Raw genomic sequence first — 21721 nt, 5'->3', positions numbered from 1 at the left:
AGGTGGGTCTGACCAGGCCCTACCAAGTTCTCTCAGCATCACTGGGCTTGGTTGGCTCTCTCACTTGCAGAATTCTTTTCCCTTGGCCTCTGAGATCCAAGGAATGGCCCCATTTGCCAAACGAGCTCCACTCCTCCTTCAGACTTCAGCTTGTGTGTCACTTCCTCCTGACCCCCTCAGATGTTCTCATTATAGTCCATCTCTCACGTCACTGTTAATCCTTGTTTAATAGGCCGGTTTCTCCCATAGCCCACAAGATCTATGACAGTAAGAGGTGAGTGTTTATCACTCACCACCCTATCCTCTGAGCCCACTTGTCTCATATCAGTAAATACTTGTCAAATGAATATGAGAACACCCATTACCATATCATTGAATGTCTGCAAGTTGCTTTACCTACGTTATTTCTAATCTTTGTAACAAGCTAAGTATTATTTTATCTCCTTTATTTTATAACTGCAGAAACTGAGGTTCTCAGAGGCTGACTTGCCCCAAGTGATCAAGCAAGTAAATGTCCCATTTCCACTGCCCACAGCAGGACCAGCCTCTGCTCCTGGCCTCACCATGACTCACCTCATTTTCTGCAGCTAATTGTCAGATACAGAATTGGGCCAGGGCAAGACCTGGCTTACAGGGCACATGAGGCTCTTATTCCCCGGTAGCTCCTGGGGACCCCAAGCTTTCAACCACACCTGAAACCTCTGTTACACTGCACATCCTTGTAAGGGGGGAGGGGAGCCCTAAGCTGGAAGCCACTCTTTAACAGTCTATTTCTCTTGGGTAGTGAAGATGGCAAGAATACCCTGGTTCTTTTGTAGCTTTATATTAACAGCATCTTTGCATGGTTGTCTCATTTTATTCTCACCAAACCAGACGTAATAGCTCAGTGTATAGAGGGCAATAGGGGTCTAGGTAGGTGAATGGAGTTTGGGCCAAATTAACCAGGGATTAAATAGTGACTCTACTATCTTGATAGCAGGCCAGCCAGGGAACTTTGCCTCCTGCTTTCTTGCATGCCTCAGACATGTTCACGGTCCCATTGTGGGGACAGATCATTAGAAAGTGGTGAGCAACTGGCTCCTGGCAGTCATTGCTGTTTCATGCTATTCAGATTCATAGAAAGCTATCCCCTTACATATGCTAGGGGTTAAGAGGGTTTTCCATCCACACTGTCCTGGTGAGTAAGAAGGGCAGGATATTTGCTCCATTTTATAGATGAGTAAACTGACACCCAGAGAACAGAAGTGACTTCCACAGTCTCAGCATTAACTAATGATTCAGTCACTAGTGATTGAATCAGGGCTCCCGATTCCAGTGCAAATCTCTCTCTTCGACCTCCACAACCCTCGGTTTGGGGGATCAGCATGAGGGTGGCCCGCCAGAATCCAAGCAGCGGGCCGCTGTGGAGGATGGAGACACTGCTGCCCAGCGGTACCCTAAGGGGCCGCCCCTCATATTCAACAATCCGTCCATGACATTCCTGACACTGGCAAAGCCAAGCAGGTGCCGTTCTCTGCATCCACCGGCTTTTCCACATCAAGGCTTGAAGTTCATTCTTGGGATGGGCACGGAAGAGAAGAATTCCTGGAGAGCGGCTGAAAATCCCTTCTTTGGATAAGTGGATGCCGACTTAGCCCTCAGAAAAAGCAGGTTGGAAAAACGCGCTTGCTCTCTGGTTGCTGCATTTGGTGATGAACTCAGTCCCAGGGACAACTGAGGCAGGCCGTAACCTCTCCTCCGTACCCCGATCCCATACTGGCTTCTGCCGGTCAGCCTGGTGCATCCAGCCTCAGAGACACTGCCTCAAACCTCCAGAAAACAGGAAGGGGAAGTGCGCAAGCGCACTGTTGACATCTCCTGCCCGCCTCCGAGCGGTACTTTGTTTCTTAGGAAACAGCCAATCAGCGATCCGGACGGTGACCAATGGCAAGCGAGATTGAGCCGACCCGGCTAATTTGAACACGCGGCGCGGGCCGGAGGTTGGCGCGGGTGGGGTGCTTGGCTGGGGAGGGGCGCTCCCCGGTGGTCGGGGTTTCCTGTCTGCTGCGGCGGGACCCGGCAGCGAGCGGCGACACCAGCGGCGGGGAACCGACGAAGGGTAAGCGCTGGCCCAAGACGGAGCCGGCCCCGCGGGCTCCTGCGCTCAGGTCTGGACGGGCGGACCCAGCTGCTGGCACCTGCGGAAGCCGGAGCCGGGCCTCTTTTGCGCGGGACACAGAGGTGCAGCGTGAAGACCGATCAGGTCCCGGGTGGTCCCCTCCGAACAGAGCGGGGGGCGGTGCGGGGAGAAGGCGCTTCCTTCGACACCTGCGCGGGAGATCGGGACCCTCTGCTCATTTGTACGTGACCTAGACTGGGCCCGCACGTCTGCACCCGGGCCCAGGCCTCTCTACATCCGCTCTGGGAAAGATACCCCTGCTCAAACGTAAGGAAGAATTGGGTCTTCCTGCGCACTAGAACTGGAGACGCGGGACTCTTGAGTATTTGTATGGAGTAGCTAATACCCGCGCTGCACATCTATGCGGAACTGATTGCAGAGCTGTGCCAGGGGCCGTAACTTAGTTACTGGGGCACCCAGTAAATATTTGATTGAATTAAGGAAAGAGTGAAAGAACATCTGCATGACAGAAACCCAGGCCTTCTGCTACTGTTCCTAGGATGCCTTTCCTCTTAGCTTTGACCCTTTAAGGTACTGAAGTGACACGGAAAAAATAAGCCTGGGCTGTGTCAAGGAAAATAGGGGATTTTACTGCAGATGTTGTTTCTTCTGGCATCCGGGGGCATTGCCTGTATGTCATATCAATTCTAATAATGATGGCTAATATTTACTGAGCACTTACCAGGTTTGAGTTAACTCATTTAATCCTCACAACAACCCAATGTAATAGATACTAATATTTACATTTTACACGTTAGGAAACAGAGATGTTAAGCCTAGCTAAGAAGAGAACATCCGCAAAATTTTTCTGTATGAGCTTCTCGTGGATGTTACACTGCTGTCTCCAATCTCATCACTATTATATTTCCTCTCTGGTCACCACATTCCATGCTTCAAACAACTACCAATGTATCCAGTCCTTCTCTGCCTATTTCATGATTGAATTCCCCCACCCTCAGAGAGAAATTTTAAAGTGTCTCAATTTGTTGCTCCATTTTATACCTTTTTTTTTAAGTATGCAAGTAGCATATTGTTAGAGGTCTTTATAAAAATTGTCTCTATCTGGCCACATAGCAAATCTAAACAGTTATCAAACCATATTCTATTTCCACAAGCAATTGGGTTTAAAATACAAAAGAAAAGAAACGAACCCACACATGGATTAAAAAAAAAATTTAAATAACTTGGTCAAATAGGATATCATTATTGTAATTAAAAGGTAATTAGCACAAAACAGTGATAATGCTATTTATAAAACTTGGGGGGTGCAGTTAAAGAATACTTAGAGGGAAATTTGTAGTCTTAAATGCTTACATTAGAACATGTTTTTTTCAAGCTGCAAGTAAGGCAAATATTCAATTTTAATACAATAGAACAGAACAACAGAATACAAGTGTAGAAAATAAAAGGAGTTAAGAGCAAAACTTAATGAAATAGAATTTTACTATATAATAGAGATGATAAACTTAGCCCAAAGCTGTATCTTTGAAAAAACTAATAAAAAAGCCAGACCTCTGCTAATATTGATTAAGAAATAAAAGAAATGTTGAAAAATGACCTTAGGAATGAAAATAGGGAAATAACTTTGGTTACTGAAAGATTTAAAAGAGAGAGAAGGACCTCATTGGGAACGTTTTTTTGATAATGCTTTTAGGCAATTTTCTAGGAAAAACAACTGACCAAAACTGATTCAAGAAGCTATGGACATTTTGAACAAACCTAGGACTACTGAAGATATTTAATTAGTTTAAAATCTACTTTCACACACATCAAAATGCCACCTAACTCCACCAGAAATATACAGGCAATTGGAATGATTCTAATCTTATACAAACTCTCTGAAAGAAGGAAAGAAAGAAAGAGAGAGAGAAAGAAAGAAAGAGAGAGAGAGAGAAAGAAAGAAAGAAAGAAAGAGAGAAAGAAAAGAAAAAAAAGTAAGAAAGAAAACATTTCCAGTCAATGCCTTTTTTTTTTTTTGGTAGGGAGGTGGCTCACAGCATGCAGAATCTTAGTTCCCAGACCAGGATCGAACCTGTGCCCCCTGCAGTGGAAGCACAGAGTCTTAACCACTGGACCACCAAGGAAGTCTCCAGTCTATTTTGTGAAACCAAAAATAAGACAAAGAAAATTTCAAGCCAATCTCTTTTATAAAGGTAGTTGTAAAAATCTTAGGTAAAATATTAGCAATCAGAAGCCAGTGATGTATTTTTTTAAAATGCATTATGGGGACTTCCATGGCGCGGTGGTTAAGAATCCGCCTGCCAATGCAAGGGACAGAGGTTTGATCCCTGGTCCGGGAAGATCCCACATGCCACAGAGCAGCTAAGCCCCTGTGTCACACTACTGTGCCTGAGTACTGCAACTACTGAAGCCCACATGCCTAGAGCCTGTGCTCCACAACACGAGAAGCCGCTGCACTGAGAAGCCAGCATACTGCAATGAAGAGCAGCCCACACTCACCACAAGTAGAGAAAGCCCATGCCCAATGAGACCCAACGCAGCCTAAACAAACAAACAAACAAATAAATAAATAATGCGTTATGACCAAATTGGGTTTATCCCAGGAATGTGAGACTAGTTTAACAATAGATCTATTAATACAATTTACACATTCACAGATTAAAGGAGAAAACATATCCCATTAGGTACAGAAATAGAATTCAATAACCATCTATGACTTTTTTCGATGGTAAACCAGAAATAGAGGTAAATTTTCTTAAGCCAACAAAGAGTGAAATAATAAGAACATTCACTATAAAAGCAGGAAAGAGGCAAGATTGCTCACTATTGCTGCTTTCAATATTGTCCCCAAGGTCCTAGCCAGAGCTGTAAGACAAGAAAAATAAATTAGAATGATTGGAAAGGAATAAACAAAACTATCGTTAGTTACAGCCCTATGATTATCTATTTAAAAAACAAAAGAACAGATCTCCTTCCTCTGCGCTACCACCCACAGAAACAGCCATCTCTGGACGTTTTTCCGCAGGTACTAAGGTGAGGGGAAGTAGGAGCTGCAATAGCCCAGGTAGAGGGCAGAGCAGCCTAGGATGAAGGAGTAGTGCCTCTGACGAGAGAGCAAAGTCAAGTTCTGGCCTTACTACTTACCATCCATGAGACAGTTTCCTTCCTGAGCCTCAGTTTCCTTTGTGGAGTAGGGATGTAACAATTGTATCAATAGCTACAGCATGCCCATTGTTGTGAAAGATAAGTGAAACACTTGTAAAGCACATAGCATAGTGCCTGACACATAGTAAGTGTAAAACAATAAATGTTAGCTATAATGGTAATAATTTTTAGGCTTTTGGCTTCAGATTGCTTTTCTCTGGCCTCTATTCGTTCATGGGACAAACATTCTACAGCATCTACTGCATGCTGGATCTGGTGCGTAGGCATCTGGGGTGTACAGACTATATCAGAAGAGGATCCTGCTTTCTTGGAGCTTAAGGACAAGAACCACAGTGAGTGATAGTTGTGAAGGAGCAACGAACGGGACCACAGCAACCACTATGTAAAAGTACAACACCCAAGGGCTAGGCACTTTCCCTGCCTTCCGAGCTCCCAATGTCTGCAGGCAGACCCCTCAAGTCCTCAGAAATTCTTCTCCAGGGGCTTTTGAAGATCTTGGGCTTGTTCTCTCCGTCCCTATGATGGTGGGCAGAGGAGGCTACCCTGAAAACAACTGAATCTTGGCTTCCCACCCCCAGCTCGGTAGCGAACTAGCCTCCGGGTTTTAATGAGCTGCCCCAGGTTAGAAACAGGACGTGACTGCGGCTGGCTCAGAACCCTGAAGATCTTATTAAAGAATCATCTCTCTTGTACTTTGGGCTGAAATGCTCTTTCCAACCGAGGATCAAAGCAAACTTGACAAACGTTCTCTCATTAATCTCCCATCCCCCTGGGGCAGGAGCAGATCGGTAGCTGTTCTCTCCGGCTCTCAAAGGGAGAGGCTATGACATCTACTACATGATGTGGCTGGTGGAAACACCTCCCCACCAGTCGGAGGCAAAGCAGAGACCAGGACCCAGGTGTCCTAACTGCGGCCATGCCAAGTGTCACCCTACCCCCTCCCCACCTCCCACCCCACACCCCCAGCACTCTCTCAGGAAGAAGGAAAACATCTCATTAGGCAAACAGTCTGCCTCACTGGCCCTCAGGAGGCGGCAAGGAGGGAACTGTAAAGGTTAGGCACACTCCGCTGCCAGTGCCCTTTTTAATTTCCTGCTTTGAATGTTAGGCTGCTCTGTGGCTCCTCCTCAGCTAATATCCTCCCCATGGGGAGCTGGGACTGCCATGAAGGCAGCCAGTGTAGACTCAGATGGTGGGACCAGGCACCCTCTGCCTTCATGTTGCTGGTCACAAGAGTGGGGTTCCCAGGAATTCCCTGGTGGTCCAGTGGTTAGGACTCTGAGCTTTCACTGCAGGGGGCACGGGTTCGATCCCTGGTCAGGGAATTAAGATCCCGCAAGCCATGTGGTGCGGCCAAAAAAGCGGGGGTTCCTCGGGGGGTGGGAATGCGAGGATGGGAGACAGGAATTCTGAGTGTTGAAAATTAGGTCTAGTCCATTTATCCGAAAGTGTTTGCAGAATACATAACGCTAGTTGCATAAAAGGGATTATAGTTATACAAACATAAGGGACTATTACAACAATGAGAGCATGAGAGCGTAATGTATAATATCATTAGAAGGCAGTATAGTGGGCTCTGTGGTCAGATTGTCTGGGTTGGAACCAGGATTCATCACTTACTACCACTGGGATCTTGGGCAAGTTGCTTAACCCTCTCTGTCTCTATTCTTATTGAAAAACGAGTATAATAATTGTATCTATCTTGTGGGGTTGTGATGGAGTTTGACAGGATATGAAAAGTGTAAGGTGCCTAGAATGTCCCTGACAGAGGGGGCACTTATCTATTATATTTATTGTTATGATGGTCTGATTGCTGGGACAGGAATAAAATTAATTCCACGCATGTAAGAAGATGATTGTTGGTTGACAACTCTGTTTTGTGTGGGGAAGAAATTAAGAAGTTTCGGGGTGAAGGACAGGAGTTTGAAATCAGCTCAATTCTGCCTCATTCCCCAAGGTAAAAATGAGTTGTTTGCTGGAGTATTAGGTAGAAATCCCATGTTTTTTTGCTGAATGACCTTGGTAATTGTGACCCATCAGCGGGACCTAGTCTTTCCTAGGAAAGCATTTATCTATGCCTATCTCCCAGGAACAGCCCCCTGTTTCTTACCCTTGTTAGTATACCCCTAGATTTGGGCTGAACTTTTCCAGGATATCTGTGACTCCTGCATTCCAGAAATTCCATCTCTACCCTTGGTAGGCTGGCTTGAAGGAGAAATGAAAAAAGCACAGAGAGAGGTCTGAGGGGAATTCAAGAGGGAATAGGTAAATAAGCTTTTGGAATTACTACCAGGGCAATATTGGGAAATCTATCCATGTCACCCTCTACATTAACAGACTAAAGGAGAAACACTGTGTGATTATCTCAGCAAGTGCCAAAAAAGCATTTGATAAAATTTAGCACCCATTCCTAATGGGTAGTGGAGGGTGGGGAACTAAACATAGAAGAGCTAAAAATAGAAAGTAACTGTCACTATTTGCAAACTATATCATCATTTAATTGAAAAACCTAGGAGAATCAATGACAATCTATTAGAACTAATAAGGGAGTTCAACAATGTGGCCAGATACGAGGTCTGCATACAGAAATCAGTAGCTTTCCTATGTTCTGGCGAAATGAATTAGAAAATGTAATTTTAGAAAGAGCCTATTTACAATATAACAAAAACTATACAGTAGCTAGTAATAAACCTATCAAGAAATATACAAAACTCATGTGAGGAAAACAATAAAATTTTACTGAAGATTATAAAGTTGTGAATAATGAAAAGAGATATGATATTCCTAGATGGGAAGACTTCATACTCTAAAGATGCCAATTCTCATATTAATCTATAAATTCAAAATAATCCCAATTAAAATCTTAGTAGGATTTTTCCTGGAACTTCATAAGCAGACTCTAAAATCATACACAAGACAAGATGACCAAGAATAACCAAGAAAAAGAACCATAAGGTGATATAGAACTACAATAATTACAACGAGTTACTGGAAAAGGAATAGACTTTTCAGTAGAACAGAATGGAGAGTCACGAAACAAATTCATGTTCATATGAGAATTTAGTTATGTTAAATGTGGTGTTTAAATTAATGGAGAATGAATGCACTATTTAATAAATGATCTTGAGATAATTGCTTGCCATTTGGAAAGAAAAGATATTTAGAAATATCCTCATACCATTCACACACACACAAATAAATTCCATCTGGATAAAGATCTAAATGTAAGAAAGTAAAAGCGTTAGAAATATAAGAAAGTGTTTATTATTTTAGGGAAGGAATGTCTTCTTAAATATGACATAAAAACAATAAAAGAAAAGTTGACATTTGACCATTTGAAAATTAGAGACTTCAGTATGGCCAGAGTAGGACTTTTTTTGCAAGAATGCATGGTTGGTTTGATGCCAAGAATACTAGCAAATAATTTACCACATCAACAAAATAAAGGAGGGAAAAAAACCATAAACAGGGACTTCCCTGGTGGTCCAGTGGTTAAGACTTCACCTTCTCATGCAGCGTTGCGGGTTCGATCCCTGGTCAGGGAGCTAAGATCCCACATGCCTCAGGGCCAAAAATACAAAACATAAAACAGAAGCAATATTGTAACATGTTCAATAAAGACTTTAAAAATGGTCCACATCAAAAAAATCTTTTTTTTTTAAGTTTATTTATTATTTTATTTTATTTTATTGGCTGTGTTGGATCTTTTTTGCTGTGCCGCGGGCTTTCTTTAGTTGCGGTGAGTGGGGGCTACTCTTCGTTGTGGTGCATGGGCTCCTCATTGCTGTGGCTTCTCTTGTTGTGGAGCACGGGCTCTAGGCACGTGGGCTTCAGTAGTTGTAGCACATGGGCTCAATAGTTGTGGCTCATGGGCTCTAAAGCACAGGCTCAATAGTTGTAGCGCACGGCCTTAGCTGCTCCGCGGCATGTGGGATCTTCCTGGAGCAGGGATCGAACCCGTATCCCCTGCATTGGCAGGCGGATTCTTAACCACTGCACCACCTAGGAAGCCCTCAAAAAAATCTTAAAAAAAAAAAATAGAAAACCGAGATATAAACATATCAGGAAATGCTGAAAGAGCATTAAAGTTCTAGACATTCCTGATAACAACTCTGGGTAAAATAAGAACAGATGAAATTACTAATTTGATAGTAGCTATTTGACCAAAATTAGTATCTAAGTAGTGAAGCAATAAAGCCATTTCCTGTAAGATCAAGAGCACGACAGTTGCCTATTATCATCATTACTTTTCAACATTGTTTTGGAAGTTCTAGGGAATGCAGTAGACAACAAGTGAAATATTCGGTATAAGTATGGAGAAGAAAAGGCAAAAAAATTATTTTCTGATGCATAATTGCATACTCAGAAAACTCAATAAGTTCTAATAAAAAAACAATTAGAGTTAATATGAGAGTTTAAGGGAATTCCTTGGCAGTCCAGTGGTTAGGACTCCATGCTTTCACTGCTAAAGGCCCACGTTCAATCCCTGGTCGGGGAGCTAAGATCCCCAAGGCTGAATGGTGCAGCCCCAAAATAATAATAATAATAATAATAACAACAACAATAATAATAAAGTTTGAGGGTGGTGGGTATAAGGCAAATATATAAAAATCAATCATGTTTCTCTATACTAGCACCTGGAAATGGGGAAGGTGTTCCATTCATAAGACCAATTAAGTCCATAAAGTACTTAAGAACTGTATTAAAAGGAGAATTATAGGAAGTATCTGAAGATATAAAAAAAATACCTGAACAAATAGAAAGGTAATAGCCATGTTCTTGTATGAAAGCATTTAATATAAGATAAATATGTAAATTTAATATCATTCCAGTTGTAATCCCAATAGGGTTTTTTGGGGGGTGGAGTTGGTTCTGGGATGGGGATAGAATTGATAAAATGTTCTTGAACTCAAATAGAATAAATGACTGAAAATAGCCAGGAAAATCATGAAAAAGAAAGCTTGGGTGGGGGGCGGGGGTTCTTGCCTTGCTAGATAAGAAGCAACTGTTAAGGAATGCCATGGAAGCAGTGTGGCATTGGCACAGGAATAGATTAGTGGACCATAATAGAAAGCCCAGCAATAGGCCTCTGAAAAAAATACAGCCATTTGGATATGACAAAGGTGATCTTTCAAATGAGAAAGATATCTGTCAATAATTGGTGCTGGCATCAATATTTTTGTTCTCTTGAGGTATAAATGGTGGTGAGCTGTTGAGGAGGAGGTGAGAGAAGGCCCCTGAATGCTAGGCTGAGGGGCACTCGGTCAGCCCTGGGTCGGATTGGCCCTCATCTCCATCCTGTCTCTGCGCAGGTGTGGCCATGGTGATGGCGGTGGAGGACAGCGCGGTGCGGGTCGTGGTGCGGGTGCGGCCCCCCACCCCGAGGGAGTTGGAGAGTCAGCGGCGGCCTGTGGTCCAGGTGGTGGATGAGCGGGTGCTGGTGTTCGACCCTGAGGAGCCCGATGGGGGCTTCCTTGGCCTGAAATGGGGCAGCGTCCATGACGGCCCCAAGAAGAAGGGCAAAGACCTGACCTTTGTCTTTGACCGGGTCTTTGGCGAGACCGCCACCCAACAGGACGTGTTCCAGCACACCACCCACAGCATCCTGGACAGCTTCCTCCAGGGCTACAACTGCTCAGGTGAGCCCGCCTCCCCTCGGCTGGGCACTGATGGAGGAGGGCTCTGGCCGTGTGTTCTCTGTGGGTCCCCCATTCATTCTTCTCCTGTGTGGGGGCCGCTCTGTTGGGCCCTGGGATACAATAGCAGATCAGACAGACAAGATTCCTCTCCTCTTGAGGCTTACAGTCTAGGGGGGGTAGAAAACGCATCACAAAATCACACCCACAAGGTGTGGTTATAAACCAAGGTAAGTGAGGTGAAGGAAAGAACTGTGGGCCTTCCACAGAGAAAGCTACCCGGGCTGGAGAGGGCTTCCCTGAGGAAGCTCCCCCCCCATAGCGGAGGCCCCTTTGGCCTCAAATCCACAGGCCTACAGGGGGACCAGGAATGGACACGGAGAACTCAACAGCTGCGAACGTGGGGGATGCGGGTGGGTGGGAGCAGTGGAGCCGTGCCCGTGGAAGGAAGCAAAGGGGCTCACGGAAGAAGGAAGGGCTGACCGGATGGAAGTGCACTGGGGGAGCCACTGAAGAAGGCAGATCTGGCCCTGCCGCCACCCTTCTCTTTACTCTGTCCTCTGTAGTGTTTGCCTATGGGGCCACTGGGGCCGGGAAGACACACACCATGCTGGGAAGAGAGGGCGACCCCGGCATCATGTACCTGACCACCATGGAGCTGTACAGAAGGCTTGAGGCCTGCCGGGAGGAGAAGAGAGTCGAGGTGCTCGTCAGCTACCAGGAGGTACGGCTGTTCGAGCCCCAGGACTGGGCGGCCTCATCCCTCATTCTCACGACCACCTGAAGACGGAGTGGGGTGGAGTGAGCAGGAACGGGAGAGGGTGGCAGGAAGTGGGCAGATGGGGGCCCAGAGGGCGGACACAGCTCCAAGAGAGACTGCGTGTGGACTGACCCTGCTCATCCTACGCGTCACGTGACATCATCCCACAAAGTGCCACTCACCGCGGCGCGTCTCGTCATGCTTCCCTGACCCAGCAACTCAGCCCTCCCCAGCCCCTGACCAGCCTCTCCCTCAGGTCTCTTCCTGGCTTCCTTTCTCCTCAGGTGTACAATGAGCAGATCCACGACCTCCTAGAGCCCAAGGGGCCCCTTGCCATCCGTGAGGACTCCGACAAGGGGGTGGTGGTGCAAGGACTTTCCTTCCACCAGGTAAGGGACCGGGCTCAGGTGGGAGGAGCAGCCCCATCGGTCCTCCGGGATCCCCGCACCAGGCAATTTGGGGATGTCCTGCATCCTGTTGGGGCCGTGGTGGCTATAGCAAGGGGGTGCCATTGGTTCTGAAGAGCAGCCCTTCTGCTGGGGGAAAAGTCCTGGCTGGGGAGACCACAGCCCCCTTCCCACGTGTCTCCTCTGTAGCCGACCTCGGCTGAGCAGCTGCTGGGGATGCTGACCAGGGGGAACCGTAACCGCACGCAGCACCCCACGGACGCCAACGCTACGTCCTCGCGCTCCCATGCCATCTTCCAGGTGAGGAGGGGTCACCGGCCAGGGCCTGAAGCTGGGCTCCTGATGCCCAGCGCCCCCTCACCCTGACATCTGCCCCCAGATCTTCGTGAAGCAGCAGGACCGGGTGCCAGGTCTGACCCAGGCCCTTCAGGTGGCCAAGATGAGCCTGATTGACCTGGCTGGCTCGGAGCGGGCGTCTAGCACCCACGCCAAGGGGGAGCGGCTGCGGGAGGGCGCCAACATCAACCGCTCGCTGCTGGCCCTCATCAACGTCCTTAACGCCCTGGCCGACCAGAAGGTAAAGCTGCAGGGGGCCGGGCTCCTCCCAGGACGGCCACCCCGTGCCCGAGCCACGGGTCCCTCCCTCCAGCCCCGGGCCAAAAGCTACCGAGTCTACACGCCCTGGTGGTTAGGATTCAGGGCTTCCACGGCAGCGGCCCGGGTTCAACCCCTGGTTGGAGAACGAAGATCTCACAAGCCCAGCGGCATGGTCAAAAAACCAAAACCCAGAGCTACCGCGTCTAGCCCGGGTCTGTTGTCGTCCAGACGCTCACTCCATGCCCACCCCCCGTCCCCAGGGCCGCAAGTCTCACGTGCCCTACCGCGACAGCAAGCTGACCCGCCTACTCAAGGACTCCATCGGGGGCAACTGCCGCACGGTAATGATCGCTGCCATCAGCCCCTCCAGCCTGGCCTACGAGGACACTTACAACACCCTCAAGTATGCCGACCGGGCCAAGGAGATCAAACTCTCGGTGCGTGCCAGCCGGGATGGCTGGCCCAGAGTGGGGGTGTGGGGGTGTCGGGGGAGGCCCCAGGCTGGGAGGAGGAGGGCACAGGACGCACTGGCTTCCTCCGGTACCTGCAGCAATTGTTCCCGCAAGGCCGAGGGAAGAGGTGACACAGTCCTCGTCCTTAAAATATCACAGCACTGGGATGATTAAGGCAGAATCTTCTCCAGAGGAGGCATCAGAAGGGAGTGGCCGAGTGTCAGCCAGTGATCTTTGTCAGACTTGTTTTTAGCAGCAGGCCTATATTTTTGGCAAAACAACATATAACACAGATAAAAGCAGAGTTGCCTGGTTCCCCCCCCCGCCTCCTCCAGGAAGCCCCAGCCCCTGCTGCAAAGCCCCTGCCCTGGTGAGAGCGTACCAGTCAGGGAGCCAGGAGTCTCAGGTTGAAAGGCAAGCTCTCCTCTTGCTGTGTTAGGCGAGCCACTGGCCTCCCTGTTCCCTCAGCCGTGAGGGTGAGTCTCGGGAATGTGAGTGAGGTGCCTAGCACGGTGTCTGGCCGTTGGAACGGGTTGCCGAAAACTGCTTTGAATGAGCAAACAGCTCTCTCCCCTGTGCCCCCATCTCAGCTGAAGAGCAACGTGATCAGCCTGGACTGTCACATCAGCCAGTACGCCACCATCTGCCAGCAGCTCCAGGCTGAGGTGAGGCGCTGCCTGGGGAGCCTGGCTGGGAGGCAGGGCGCCTGGCTCGGGGGCAGGATGGGAGCACCGGGGGGCAGCCAGGGCGCTCGGCCTGCCCTCGCCTCCCGCGCTCACCTGGGGCTCTGAGAGGCCGGGCTGCTCCATTCCAGGTGGCCGCCCTGAGGGAGAAGCTCCAAGTGTATGAGGCAGGAGCCCAGGCCCCACAGCAGGACCCCCCACCATGCCCCACCTCGGGCCCTCCACATCAACCGTGAGTGGTGCCGCCCTTACCTGCCTGCATCCTTTCTCCAGCTTCTGGAGGGCTAGGACTCCTCGCTTCTGTTCTGGCACCTGGGGTTAAGGGTTCCTACTCAGTGCCTCACACCCTGGTTGTCACCTAGAACGTTCTGTGCCAAAGGAGTAAATCACACCCCAGCCCATATAAGCAGCATCTGCTATTCAAAAGAAGGCGCATTTAAGGGCTGGGTGTCATTGTTTCCAAAACCAGAAACTCCCTGACTCCTTCTCCCACCCTCAGCTGCTGCCCTCTTGTTACCCAAGCCTCCACCCCGTACGGACCCTATACCACCTGGAGCCACAGAGATCCCGCCCCCTCCCTGCTTTTCCCACCTGCCCCTGCTGCCCCCCTCAAACTTCTCCTTCCTCCTTCAGGCTTCCCAGGTGCCCCTCACCATCCCGCCTCCCCAGCAAGTCCTGCACCCCAGAGCACCACCCAGGGTCGGCAGTCCTTCAAGAGGAGAGCCTGGGGGCAGAAGACCAGGTGGAGAAGGTCGTGGAAGGGAACTCTTCAAACAGGGAGCAGCCCCCGGAGGACAAGGACGAAGGCCCGGCTGAGGAGGTAAGACTTGGAGCTGGTGGGATATTGGAAGAAATCCCCCCCAACTCACAGGGACCCTCAGTCCCGGCTTCTCTCCCTGGGTGTCTTGTGTCTTAGTCATTAGGAGGCTTTCAGATCCTGCTCAGGAAGAACTAGTCTGTCAGATCCTGTGTGTCTGGAAGCGGGGGAGCCTGTGTGTTAGCAGGAGAGGAGCAGGGAGGGAGGACGGGGACTAGGAGAGAGAAAGCCCCTCGCAGGACCTGGTCGTTACAGGAGCTGTCATTCCCACTCTTGGCGGAGGGACGGGTTTTAGGAGCTTAGGGAAGGAAGCCATCCTGGGCCCTCTACCTGTGACTCCCTTCCTCTCTAGGTTCCAATCCAGGTGCCAGAGCAGAACCTCAGACAGCCATCACCCGGGTCCCCTGACCCGACCATGCAGCCCAAGCCAGTCGTGGACCACCTCCCACCACAGAACCTGGGCAGGGACCATTCTAAGCAGTAGGTGTCTTCTTGCTCCTCTCCAGGCTCCAAGGTGGGAGGTGATGGGTTCCAGGCCTCCTGGAGTGGGAGTAGGTGCTGAATACATCACAAAAGCTCTGTTTCTGCTCTAGTTAAAAAGGCGAGTCTTTTCTCATCAACATTGTCCCTTACCTGCTGTCAACAATTTGATATTATCGCCTACTCTGTTTACGTAGCATCCTCTCTATTTATTACTCAGTGTTGCTGGCAGCCCAACAGTAGGGAAGCAAAACACCAAATTCCATCCAGACAGCTGGTAAGCACCCAGTTAGGGAAGGGCCAAGCTGCCTGTGCTCAGCAAGGAGGCAGCTGCCAGGGGAGGTTGAGCAAGGGACAGCCTTCCTGAGTCAGGTGTTCATCATGTGTCTTCATCAACAGATTGACTGCGGCTATGTCTCCTCAAAAGTAAATACAAACCCAAAGAGAAATGGCTTTTGGACCATTCTTTCTGTGCTTAATAGAGAGGTGCTGCTAGTATTTTTTTCCTTGGCCCTCAGAACATAAATCTCCTGCCACTTAGCTTTGCTGCTGCCAAACCTACACCTCCCTCCCCAGCACGCTTCACGCTCGGCAGTGTATTTAAAGCTTCCGGACAGAAGGGCCTGTTTAATTTTATTTCTTGTTGGGGAGTGTCTGTTCCCGACTCAGCAGAAATGCTACAGCCCGAATAATCAGTGGCTCATTATCTGTCTCCTGCTGCTGACTCCCCGGGGCCCTGGAGTAGCAGGGATGTACTGGCGGGATGTCCCCTTGGCCCCCAGGGAACAACCACAGGCTCCCACTGGTGACTCAGGGCTCTCTCTGCCTGGAGTCCCCTGTTTCGAGGAGGGAGGACACCCGTGTTCTCATTTCTGCTTTGCCTCTGATTTTGTAGTCTCTGATAAGTTGCTTCAACCGTGGCTGTGATTTGGGCATCATGGTCCTTATTCTCCTTACTTCTTAGAGCTAATAGTAGATACTAATAAACCATGATGGAAGACCCCAAGTATCAGGGGCTGCAGAACATTCTAGATCCTCTCCATACTTGGAAACACCCTAACTATATAATCGAAAATAATTTCCCTTTGGCCTTAGAATTTAGAATCTTAGACCACCAGGGCACAGAGTAGATCTTAGATTTTCCAGTTCAGTGGTTTTTCAGAATTTTTTTTTTGCGGCAAAGCCCTGTCTTCAAATGAAATCTTATGCTGAGGTCTAATATGTAGAACAGATAAAGCAGAGCTGTTCCATTAAAAATGTCCTCTGATGGATTTCTTGAAACCTAAATTGAAAACTCGTGATATAGACCAACTCCCCATCTGCCGGGGCTACACGGCTAGAGGGATGGGGCCAGACCTGGGTCCATCTGACATCCAGGCCAGTGCCTTTCTCCCCAGACGCCCACTTTTCTCAGTAGTCTAATTTTCATATAATGTGTGGCTCAGGCAGATATAGAATGAGTTTCTGCTGTGTCCTTTTTAATTCATATCCTGCCTTCTTTCGAAGAGGCCTTGAGGCTGCTTTATAAAATGAGTTTGGGTTCCTTGAGCACACACCGAGGGCAGAGGAGGGGGCTCAGAGATGTCCAGGCGGGTAGCACTACCCAAGGATAAATGGCCACGAATAATCTCCACCGAGATAATTTGTGTTTATCCTTTTATCATAGGTGTGCCTCAAAGAAAGAAAATTTGCTTTATTAGAATCTAAACTTACAACATCAATAATCGCATTACCCTCGTAATTTCCTTTAAATAGCCCCTCAGTGCCTGCGAAGTATGCGTTAATACACACATACTCTTCCAGGATCCCAATCATTAAATAGAAAGTGCAGACTGAATGCATTTTTGAGGGTCTCGTCAGAACCAAGATCAACATGGCCTATCTTATTTAATCTACTCTTATCCTAACAAGGTAGATGGTATTGTTATTATTATTATTATAGAAAATAACAGTTAGCTAACCTTATGGTGCTGGGTATATGCCAAGTACTCGTTAAACACTTTATATCTAAAAAAATCCGTTTGGGGCATTCCCCGGTGGCCCAGTGGTTGGGACTCTGTGCTTTGACTGCTGAGGGCCCAGGTCCAAGCCTTGGTGGGGGTATTAGGGTCCCACAAGCTGTGTGGCCCAGCCAAAATTTGCAAAAATAAAATAACCTATTTCAAATTCCCAATAGTCCTATAGGTGGCTGCATGTGTTGTGCTTATTTTAGGGATGTGGACACTGAGGGTAAGAGGTGACCCAAGGTCACGCAGCTGGGACGTGTTGGAACCAGGATTTGAGCTATTGGTCTGACTTGAGCCTGGCTCTTCTCTGCTACCTCCCACTGCCCCTCAGGGAAATGAACTTACCCAAGATCACAGCACTTGTAGGTGGCAGAGCTGAGAGGAAACTCAGGCCTTCCAAGTTCAAGGCCACTTAGTGCCCTTTTCCTACTTCTCGAGTGGTGTCCTCGTCAGGGGACATGTTAGTGGGTGAAGCCTCCCACCTTTACCCTCGGTCATCTCTGCCAGCCTTGGTCTTCAGTGTGGCTGGGAGGGTAATATGTCCAGCCAGACAGTCAGGGCAAGGCAGGAGGGCACCGGGGAGCCAGCAAACATGTGTTCCTCACCTTGCCTGGAGCCATGGGGCCGGGGTCACGGCTGAGAGATCTGAGGCGGGGTGGGGATCCCCTTCTCTCTGTTCCAGGTTGGCCCTGAGGGTGCTGTGCCTGGCCCGGCGCCAGTATTCCCTGCTCCAAACAGCCAACCTCCTGACCCCCGACATGATCGCAGAGTTTGAGACCCTGCAGCAGCTGGTGCAAGAGGAAAACACTGAGCCTGGAGGAGAGGCCTCCAGGGAGCCTGGCGCCACCAGGGAGGCACCTCTGGCTCAGGAGCTGCGTTCAGAGTCAAGTGAGTCTCAGCCCTGCTCGGCCTCTGCCTTCTGGTGCCGAGGGGTAGCTGGGGCCCCAGGTGCCGGGTTAGGGTTCGATCAGAGGGATCACGAGCTTCTGCACAGAGAGGCCTCAGGAGTCATGCAGACTCGAGGAATCAGGGGCTTGTGCCTGTCCCATGTCTCTCTCCCCAAATACAAATTCTCCTATCTTCTGGCCGATCCCTGATCTCCCCTCAGCATCCTCCTTCTCTCTGCCCAGAGTCTCCAGGATACTCTGGCCCTGTGACCCGGACCATGGCAAGGCAACTAAATGGCCTCATACACACTCTGGGGGTCCCAGCCAGGCCAGACCGCACCCCAGCCCGGGCATCCCGGCGGACCCCCGAGAAGAAGAGGAGGAGACCGAGCCCCTCGGAGCCAGATAACCCCCCAGCCCCGAAGACCGGGACCAAGCGCCAGCGCCAGTCCCTCCTGCCCTGCCTGAGGAGGGGCACCCCGCCTGAGGCTCGGCTTCCATGCGGACACACCACCCCCACAGGGGGAAGGACCTCCTCCCCATGCCATTCCTCCCCTCGCTTCTGCCCAACCACAGTCATCAAAAGCCGGGTGCCCCTGGGCCCTTCCGCTCTGCAGAACAGCTCTACCCCTCTGGCCCTGCCCTCGCGGGACCTCAACGCCACCTTTGATCTCTCCGAGGAGCCCCCCTCGAAGCTGGGCTGCCATGAATGCGTTGGCTGGGAAAATGTCCCCCAGGAGCGGAACAGGCTGGATCAGCCCTTCATCCCCAGGTGGGTCTCCCTTCCGGCCTCCCAGCAGAGGACCAGGGGTCAGCGAGGGACAGAGATGCTGCCCAGGGGAACGGAAGACAGCCCGCTCTTGGAGCTGGGACACTGCGTCTCTTTCCCTTTGGTCCAATCAGCATCAAGGCCCAGGAGAGCAGAACATGCAATTTCTGTGGTGGCGTTGCTTCCGTGGCGGGGGGGGGGGGGGGGGGTGCAGCAGGGGGGATGTCCTGCCTTGTCCTTGTCCATCTATACTTCAAAGCCACCAGCTCTGTGCTGCTTTGTGACAAGCCCTTGAGTAGCTCACAGGCGCCCCCTATAGGGAGGGTCAGCGGGGAGCAGGAACTAATCCTGGGTGCCCAGCCTTCTCTATGCCTTGGCATCACGCGGGCCTGGTCTGAGTTCTGCATCCCACTGAGAAACACCTGTTTCGACCACTTCCACCCCAGATTTTACCCTGCAGCCCAGCATCTGGAACTGGGAAGGGTATCCTGAGAAACTTTTATTCAGCATTTTTCAGTAAGAACATAGATGCTCTCACCCTCACCTTCTGCCCACATGGCAGGGTGCGGGAGCAGCGACCAGCTCAGGACAGTCCAAGGCTGAGAACAAGTGGCAGACTGACCTGGACCCGCCGAGGGTGGCTCGTTGCCCACCGCCACCACCTCCCCTCGCCCCCCGCCTGAACCGCCCCCCGCTCAGTAACAAGCTCAGAGCCAGGCAGGTGGAAGGGTGAAACTGTTTGAACTCCAGTTCCCCAGACGCGCCAGACACTGACACCTGGATGTTCTCCCAGAACAGGCCTGTCACTCAGCTGTCAGCCCAGGCCAAGTGAGGCAGGGAGAGGAATCCACCTCTTAGGAGGAAGAAACCTCAGAGGTCATCTTGTCCAACCTCCCTGCCCCGCAAGCTGGGCGCCGGAGGGGGGAGGCGCTGGCACCCTTTTCTGGTTCCCTTCTCATGTGCCGCCTTCTTCTTCCTCCCTCCCCAGCGGACGCATGCCCCTGTTCACCATGAGGGGCCCCAAGCCAGCATCTTCCTTCCCTGGGACCTCAGCCCGCAAGAAGAGGCGTGTAGTGAGGTGAGGCTGAGGGGGGCAGAGAAGGAGCTTTCATCTGGGCAGCGGAGACCTGGGCCAACTACAGGCCCTGTGTGTGTCTCCGCACCCCTTGAAGCCAGTCGCGGGGGGTGTTGTGAGCAGGACCAGCGTCTGATTGTCTGAGGCTCCCTGGGTTCTTGCTATTACAGGATCATACTAGAGGTGAAGTGTGTCTCCCTGCATTGGTAAAGGTCACAGGCCCCCTCTCTGGGAGGGAGACATTCAGTGTGCGCTGGATTAATCCAGGGAGTGGACCACCCCCACCTCCGCTTCCCTCCCGAGCCCCACTCAGCTCCCCTTGCTGCCACCACTCCCTCTCCCAGCCTCAGGCCTGACCTTGGGCGCTCCTGTTGGTGCTGAGCCTCTCCCTGCTCCCCAGCCTCAGTGTCCAGCTCTCACCCCCCCACCTGCCCCCACCCGCAGTCCAGAGGCTTGGCTGTGACCTTCCCACCCTCCTTCCTTCCGTCCCCCCACTGCAGTTCCTCAGTCTCCCGCTCACTGGGAGTCACCCGGGGCCACAGCCGCATCGCCCGCCTCCCCAGCAGCACTTTGAAGAGGCCGACTGGGACCCCGGCGATCCCAGGTGACTGGCATTTGGGGGCAGGGATGGTCTGGGCCACAGTGGCAGATGGGGACAAGAAGTAGGAGGGGAGGGAATTCCTCGGCGGTCCAGTGGTTAAGACTCGGCACTTTCACCGCGGTGGCCTGGGTTCAATCCCTGGTCAGGGAGCAAGATCCTGCAAGCCGCCAAAAACAAAAACAAAAAAGTAGGCAGGGGTGGCCCAAGACCCAGGTGAGAGGAGGGCATGGGGTACTTCTGAGCATCTCAGGGACCCTGGTGGGAGAGATGGGTGTTGTGGTGGGGGAGGGAAACAGTGGGACACAGCCTTACTTTTCTCCTCCCTCCCTGCCTCCCCTCGTCCAACTGGCCTGCAGATCTCCCCTCCAGTCCCCACTACCCTGGCAACCAGAGGAGCCAGAAGGAACTGATGGGGGTTGGGGGAGCACCGTCAGCTGTGAGCTGCTCTCCCAAGGTGTCCTGACCACCCGGCCCCTCTTAGTCCCTGGAGCTGCCCGCGCCAGGAGCCCCGACCTGCCTTCCTCAGCTCGGAGCAACTAACGCCAACACCCGCTTTCTTTATTAACCTACCTCCCCCAGCCGTTCATTCTGCTACTCGCCCTCTTGATTAATCTCTTGTTACACTCAGCTTCTCAGCGTGTATTTATTCATTTGTGAGTGTTCATGTGTTGCTATTTTAAAGGGTGCTGTCATCATTCTCCCCTAGTTTATAACGCCCTCCGTGCAGGAAGGTGGCTTTGGGGCTTTGTTGCCCACCCCCCATCTAACACAGGGCTCTGCACAGTGATGGCCGCTGCGCAGTGGAGGAGGGGTGAGCATGAATGGGGGCATGAGGGAGTCCCAGCCTGGCTCTTCCTGGCTTTTGAGAGAGAAGCATCTTCAGCCGCATCCCCCTGCCACAGTCCTGGCAATGATGCAGATGACGGTGGTGCCTTGATTTCCAAATGAAGAGAGTTTATCATTTTTACCCAATTGTAAACAGGACACACCCTCAGTGTAAGAAGAAGTGTAAACCTTAATGCTGTCACCTAGACATGAGCTGTTAATACTTAGATTTATATCCTTAGATCCTTTATTTCTGCATATATACATATATATATGTATGGGTAGATATATATTTTTTTATTTTAACGATTAATAAACCATCTCCATCCTTGGCGTGTGTTTCTCTCTGTACACCTAGGTAGGATAGCAACCCCTTCCCACTCGTCAAGACCTCAAGAAACTTCTGAGTATAAAAAACATTCCCCCTCTGCCTCCTCCTGCA

The 21721-nt window shown here is 50.4% G+C and overlaps 1 protein-coding gene across 2 annotated transcripts; it reads left to right on the top strand.

Annotated features, from left to right (window-relative positions):
- The first annotated feature begins 1975 nt into the window (after positions 1-1975).
- Positions 1976-21599, top strand: KIF18B (kinesin family member 18B). 2 transcript variants are annotated; one of them, XM_057715768.1, is made up of 16 exons: positions 1976-2098; positions 10597-10923; positions 11487-11644; positions 11965-12069; positions 12277-12387; positions 12467-12664; positions 12945-13121; positions 13727-13801; positions 13951-14051; positions 14453-14639; positions 14989-15116; positions 17805-18010; positions 18253-18781; positions 19767-19856; positions 20354-20457; positions 20811-21599. In XM_057715768.1, exons 2-16 carry the CDS (start codon positions 10605-10607, stop codon positions 20915-20917), a joined length of 2595 nt encoding a protein of 864 aa, XP_057571751.1. In that variant the 5' UTR covers positions 1976-2098; positions 10597-10604; the 3' UTR covers positions 20918-21599. The 2 variants fall into 2 exon arrangements, with proteins under 2 accessions (XP_057571751.1, XP_057571752.1); XM_057715769.1 differs by lacking the exon at positions 11965-12069.
- The last annotated feature ends 122 nt before the right edge of the window (positions 21600-21721 follow it).

The sequence above is a fragment of the Hippopotamus amphibius genome, chromosome 17 (genome assembly GCF_030028045.1).
Source record: "Hippopotamus amphibius kiboko isolate mHipAmp2 chromosome 17, mHipAmp2.hap2, whole genome shotgun sequence".
NCBI classification, from domain to species: Eukaryota; Metazoa; Chordata; class Mammalia; order Artiodactyla; family Hippopotamidae; genus Hippopotamus; species Hippopotamus amphibius.
Note: the sequence above shows the minus strand (reverse complement) of the source record. Positions and strands in the feature narration are given on the sequence as shown.

Coding starts and splice junctions, on each gene's coding strand:
- KIF18B (XM_057715768.1), top strand. CDS start 10,605: ATGGTGATGGCGGTGGAGGACAGCGCGGTGCGGGTCGTGGTGCGGGTG. Junction 18,782..19,766: donor GATCAGCCCTTCATCCCCAG/GTGGGTCTCCCT, acceptor CTCCCTCCCCAG/CGGACGCATGCCCCTGTTCA. Junction 19,857..20,353: donor AAGAAGAGGCGTGTAGTGAG/GTGAGGCTGAGG, acceptor CCCCCACTGCAG/TTCCTCAGTCTCCCGCTCAC.